The following is a 6,731-nucleotide window of genomic DNA, read 5'->3' on the forward strand; positions in this document are numbered from 1 at the left end:
ACAAGACGTCAGAGCCCCCCTGCTAAAGCTGGAGAATAAAGCCAGCCTGATATCAAGTGGCCAGGTGGGACACAGTGTCCAAATCAACCCCCCTCTCCAAATGTAGCTAGCTGGACACACCAGCCTTGAACCTCATCATCAGTTCTTAGAAACCACTTGGGATAGATGCTCTAAGGGTGGGCTATGGAAAGGTGTGAATGTCAGGAAAGAATGAGGAGTGTGAATAAGAGAGTTTCTGTTTCCTATTCCAGACAATAATAAACACAAGGTCATCTCACACCGAACCATGAGTCAAATTGCCCAAGTCACAGCTGTGCCTAAGAAAATGGGCATAGCAAATACATTCCCCCTAATGGGGCAGTCTCATGGACTGGGAAAAGGAGAAGGTGCTAGCAGACAGGTACTGTCTGCCTCCACTACTCATGCTTCCCCTTGGTCATCACTTTCTCTGGATGGAGACACATAGGTCCACTGTACCTGAAAGATTCCAGATCTGCTTAATATGATACTTCCCAGGAACAGGATAGCCATGAACAGGATAGCCAGGATAGCCAAAGAATTGGCTGAATGGTACTTTTATTCAAGATGGCAGAGGAGTATTTCCCTGCATTGTGTAATTAGTGGTAATTAGCTGTAGCTCACACATTCCTTTAAAACACAGAAATATATTCTCTAAGACACCCCCCCATACACCCCCCCCACACACAGTGAAAGCAAGAGAGATTGAGTGCCATCATCTTGTAGTGTATTTCAACAGGGTCCTCCTTCCCAGAAGATAAGTTTAGACAAGACTGGGACCCACAAATCCCAATCCACTGACAGCCAGAAACACAGAGATTACAAATTTATTTGTGTATCTCTAACACACCTCATCCCTACCTGTCCCCGTCCCTAGAAGGCTCCATGATACATCCTTTAAACCTGTGCCCCCCTCTTATTTTTATGAATTCACATACATTGAAGTGAGATTTTCAATCTCTAGACTAGTGCTGTCCTATAGAAATTTCTGTGATGATGTTCTATGTCTACATAGCCCAATACGGCAGCCACTCACCACACATGGCTACAGAGCACTTGATATGTGGCTGGTGCAACTGAGGAAATGAATTTGTAATTTTATTTCATTTTAATTAATTGAAATGTAAATAGTCTCATAAAACTAGTGACTACCAAAGTGGAGAGTGCAGCTCTAGCACCAAAGCCGAAATCTGAAACTTTCAGAATGGTGGGAGCAGACTCTCCAAAAGAGGGACTAAATCAAGATGCACTGAGTATTGATGTATGGGAGGGATCACTGCTACTCCAAGGGGAACAGTGGCAGGTCAGAGGCTGAACATGAACCTGAGATGAGGCCAGGGCACGACAGGACCTACTAGGGTCCCAATGGGGTGTGGGAGATGGAAATGGAGCGACAGGTGGGGTAGAGATGGGGGCGGAGGAAGTGGAGGGAAAAGAGACCTCCCTGTGGGTTTACTACTACCACCAAGCCTAAATCCAACTTAGACCCCCCTCTGTAAATTTTAATGGAAGGACCATTATATATCCCCGAGAGCAAACCTCCCATTTTGCAGAGGAATAAACTGAGGCCAAGAGAGAGCTGTCCAAAGCATATGTTGACTCTGCAGAACAATCACAAGCAGAACGGTTTCCCCCACTCCCAGCCCACATGCGCGGCTCCACTAAAAGAAGGAAGAGCCGCGGAAGGAGAACTGCAGGTAGACAATGAGCAGGCAAAGGGAGGCCCCGATGAGGCACCAGCGAAGGGAGAAGAAGTTAAAGCCCGAACCCTCCTGGGTGCTTGGCTTGGAGGCCCCTGAGAAGGTGTAGGTGGTCGCCTCCTCCTCCAGCAGCTTCTCGCTGGGCTTCCAGTGCACGATGCCCTCCTGGCAGGCCTCGCAGAACTCGCTGCGGTGCGGACCCCCGTCGGGGCGGCTGGCCACGTGGATGCGGTACTGGCCGCCATCTTCATCGTAGCACTGCTCGCGCAGGCTGGTGATGAGGTTGTCCACCAGGCCCTCGATGTTCTCCTCCAGCATGCTCGACTCGTCCAGCCGCGCGGTTCCGCACTGGTGGCACAGCTGCTTGAAGACGCGCATGCGCACCGAGCCCGCCCGCTGGGCGCGGTCCAGGTACATGTGGAAGAGGATGACGACGTGGGCTGACTGCCAGGTGTGCCAGCACCAGGAGCAGTGGAACCTGCGGGGAGGGGAGGGAAGGATGGAGAGGGTCCGCCTCCCTCCCAGCGACAGCCTGCCCTGGAGGAGCCCAGAAAGAATGAGTCCTGCGTGCCTGTGCCTAGAGGTAAAGGCTGTTTGTTGGCTGTCCCTTGGGTTCCTTAGCGCTCCACACGCTCTGCCTCCTCTCAGTGAACTCACCTGGGACTCAAGCAGTGTCCTCAGGAGCCTGGTACTGGAGCCATCTGGCTTCTAGCAGTCTCTCCAGCCTGCACCCTGCACACCTTCCTGTGGCCTCAGCAACCCTTGAGCCTAATGAACTCAGGACATGCACCTGTACCTGCATAGGGCTCACCCCTCAAATCTGAGCCTTATTTTTCATCTGTGAATTGCAGGATGATGGTGCCCAATAAGGCTCCTTTCACTCAGACCCCCTGTCTCTACCTGTCTCACTCATGCATCCTGCCTGCTCTGGGGAGGAAAGGAGATGCTTGAACGACTTGAGCATGGGCCACCAAGGATAATTCAGAGAATAACCTCCAAGAATCCACCAAAGAATCCACCAGATGGACTGGTGGAAGGGTGATGGACCATGGATGGGTGATGGACCAACAGGGGGAGGACTAGAAAGTTTGCTCCCTGTACCTTAACAAAAAACACCCTCTTACCCATTGACAAATCATCCCTAGACCCCACACTAGCCTTGCCACAGAGACTGGAAAATGGATGCTAGTCTTCAGCATCTTCCACACACATGCACAGGTGCACAGTTACATACACACAGGCCACACTTGAGACAAAGTGGGCCCCCTTGAGTCCCAGCTTTAAGCTTGGTGGGAGGAAGTGGTCTGGGACTCATAGCCAAGCCCCACTCCCTCAAGTGTCCCTTGCTCACCTTCAGTGATGGAACACTCGTTGCCTCCAGGACAGTCCCTTCCTTCCTGCGAGGAACCTCTTCCAGAACCTGTTAGAACTGCTTAACAGTAGAGCGTCTACTGGGTCTGCCCTCACTGACGACTCTCTCTGGGTCCCCTGTATAATGGCCCAAAGGACTTCTGATGAGGATCTCAATTCAGTGCAACAGACACCACTTAGTACCTATGTAATGCCAACCACCACACAGTCCAGGCTGTGGAGTAGAGATGAAGCCAAACCTGACCCTGAGGCCTGGATCCCATGGACAACATAAGCACAGAACACTTTCAGTATAGCCCAAGGCCAGTATAGCCCACTGGCCAGTGAAACAGCCTGATTGGTCCCCACTCATATTGGGCCAGAGCTGTGGGACACCAGGATTAAGCTTACAAGGAGACTTACAAAGAGAGTGAGCTTGTGTGTAGAGTAACATAAGAGCTGCAGTTCTGAAGGCCTGCCTGAGGCCAGCTGGGAGCCACAGGTCACCAGCCAGGAACAGGACTAGCAGAGACTTGAGGCAGGGAGCAGCCACAAGCCCGTGGAGCTCAGCCCCTAATCCCCCAGGCCCCTGGGCTCCTGGGCCCAAGTTCCCAGCCCTTTGCAACAGCCAACTCAGGAGCTTCGTGTGTTCTGTCTCCTTCTTTTACAGCTTTTTAATCAAACCAATGCAGAGTTGTTTCTTCTCCCTCAAGCTAGATCTCAGACCTTCAATTTCTAAACAGCAGATCTAGTGCAAGGGACCTTAAAGATCATCTAGTCAACCTCATTTTATTGGGATGAAACAGAAGCAGAGAGAAAGAGAGCTATCCATGTACACACAGCCAGCCAGAGACAAAGCCAGGACCCAGTGTATAACAGGTGCACAATAATGTTTCCGGAATTGATGTGAATTGAAATAAACCAACCAACCTCTGCCTCTCTGTCTTTTGTCCCAAAGACAAGTTCATTCTAACATTGATAGGTCTTAGAACAAGAGTACAAACAGAAGCTCCCCACCCACAGCCTGCCCCCTAGTGCCACCCCCATCAGCATGCCTCACCATAAAACGTGCATGAATAACCCACTCTTTGTGTTCTAGTTCTGCGTATCCACATCCCCAAAATATAGCCACCTGTTGGCCTCCCTGAGGGCCCGGGGAACCATCTTTCCCTGAATCAGTGGACTTGGGGAAGAGGCCTGCATAGGCCCTGAAGGTGAGTTTGAAGCAGCTTGGGCAGGGAATTCTGTGGTTCTGATCTCAAATCACAGTCTAGAAGAAGGAGAGGCATGTGGGCTTCAGATGGATATGTCCCCTTAGCCTCAAGGACTCCTTGCACTATGGAAAGCATGAGATTCATATGAGGTATAGGACACTGGACTTTAAGGACCTAAGGGAAATTGTGTCCCAAGCTAAGTCTTTTTGTCGCAGGCCCATAGACAATAGAGCTGGAATGGTTTTAACTGGTCACCTAAGGCCAACTTTCTGGTTTTGTGAATGTGAAAATTGGGGGGAAGGGAAAGGGAATTTTTGCCAGTTCATAGAATTAGTTAGCCATAAAGGCAGTTTCTAGAACATAGCAGGTAGACAATAAATGTTTTTGTACTTAGGTCAAATTAGACTAAGTTGACTAAATAGACCTAGGAGCAGAGCACAGGCCACAACCCTAAGCTAAAGGTTTTCCCAGTGGACCTCATGGCCTCTTCCCCTCAGTCCCCATTATTCTTTAAGAGATTATGAAAATGTGAAAACATCTAAAATGTCAGAGATTGTAAGGACATTTTAGCTCTTTGTCTGACCCAGAGACAGAAAACAACTTGCCAAGGTCACCCAGGGAGTCAGTGGTACAGCTGGGATTAGAACCTAGGCCTCTTTGACCCCCTTGGAAGTTCCTTCTCTGTCCTCTAACTAGAGCTGACCTTAGGACCAGGCTCCATGGATCTCTCTGCCTCCCCTTGGAAGATGCCCCCAAGGCTGCCTGTAGACCCCTCCCACCTGGGCTGCTCACCTGCCCGAGGCATGCTGTTCCAGGTACTGCTTCCAGCCTGGGGCCAGCTCGTTGGGCTTGAGGTTGGGATCTATGATGAGTTCCCAGCTATCAGCTGGCTTGGCCACCTCCATCTTCTCATAGAAGACCTTCTTCCACTCACAAGTGGTCAGGCTGGTAGACATGGTCCTGGTCGTAGGAAGGGAAACTTGAATTCTGCCTGAGTGAGCACACAGAAAGAGCCCAGATGGATGCAGAGCAGTTCAGTGTTTGTGGTCTGAAAATACTCATCAGCAGGACTAGGTGGAAACAGGACCCAGCACTATCCTTTGTCACCCTGGTACCTGTTTCCATGGTAGCTGGGCTGGGAGCCAAGAGCCAGGCCTGGGGAGGAGGGAAGTCCCAGGAGAGAGATCCAGGGACCAAAGCTGGGCTGGGAAGGCAGGGTTGGGTGGAAGGGGCAGGCTGGGAGGCTCAGACCCAGATCACAGCCACCCAGGCATTCAGGGGTCTTCCCCTCCTGCTTCCCCTACTGTTTCAACCCACTGCCCTTCCAAGTATCTTATGCACTGTGTGCTATAGTGATTATGACACCCTAAGGAGCCAAAGAGAAGCAAGGGCTGAGGGAATGCAGAGCCTGCAGCTCACAGGCCTCCTTATATGTGGGGACCATCATTCGCTATTTATAATTCATCAATTGCTTGACCTGTGTGCTGGCCAAAGTGGGAATTAACTCCCCTCCTTTCAGGTCCGGAAACTGAGGTTTACATGGCTCTAAGAGCCTCATCCAAGACTCAGATATAGGCCTTCCAAAACCAAACTCATTTATTCATTTATCAGAGTACTACTGAGCTCTTAACACGTAGGGATTGGGATAGGAGTAAGATGCCCTTCGCTCAGAAAGATCTCAAGCAAGTTGTGAGATAGAAGGCAATCTGACATGCTGTAAAAAGCACAATGATAACATTTCAGATTCCTAGAGTCTTAGAATTGTTAGAGCTTGTGTTTGGTTTCTGGTCCCAGGCCATACAGAAGAAGTTGCTGGAAGAACAAGTTTGTTCTATGCTGCAGGTTTCTGGATCTCAGCTATTGCTGAGAGAGGCCAGGCCATGAAGCACCCACAGTTCCCTAATGCTTGATTTAAATACTTTAGAGACTAGGAGGGAACCTGACTCCAGATTTGCATAATCCACTTGAAGGCACAGACAACAGAGGGAGGCAGCCAGGGCAGGGAAATAACCAGGTGGTTTGACACTTGTCCAGGCTCTGAGCAAATCTGCTTGGCCTCAGAACCCAGTAGTTTCCCTTGGCGGACTTCCATCTTCCCACCTGCACAGGGAAGGCTGGCTAGAGAGTATCTAGGGTCTCTTCTAGCCATAATCCACCCTGATTCTTTAATCTGGAAACCAGATCCCTGGAAAGATGGAGGCACACAGAGGAACAACATGCAACATGGAAGAGGTTGGTTGGAGCTGGAAGAGACTGTTCAGTGTTGAGTTCCAGTCTTGGCATTTGTCTCCAAGTGGTTTTTGCATGGGGTGAGGTCAAGGACAATACCACTGTATCATTTCTTAGAATGGGGAAATGTTCTCCACTAGCTTTATGGTGAGGATGTCAGAAAGAACAAAACTATGTCTTAGAGCCCTTGACCAAGAGCTCTAGAAGAGACGTTTTCTAA

General features: G+C 50.1%; 1 protein-coding gene across 1 annotated transcript; it reads right to left on the bottom strand.

The window, feature by feature from the left end:
* Nucleotides 1-829: 829 nt before the first annotated feature.
* Nucleotides 830-5,364, bottom strand: RTP2 (receptor transporter protein 2). Its single transcript, XM_082686581.1, has 2 exons — nt 5,075-5,364; nt 830-2,196 (listed from the first exon to the last, which is right to left on the bottom strand). Exons 1-2 carry the CDS (start codon nt 5,236-5,238, stop codon nt 1,680-1,682), a joined length of 681 nt encoding a protein of 226 aa, XP_082542707.1. The 5' UTR covers nt 5,239-5,364; the 3' UTR covers nt 830-1,679.
* Nucleotides 5,365-6,731: the final 1,367 nt, after the last annotated feature.

The sequence above is a fragment of the Mustela nivalis genome (genome assembly GCF_964662115.1).
Source record: "Mustela nivalis genome assembly, chromosome: 1".
In the NCBI taxonomy this organism is placed as follows: domain Eukaryota; kingdom Metazoa; phylum Chordata; class Mammalia; order Carnivora; family Mustelidae; genus Mustela; species Mustela nivalis.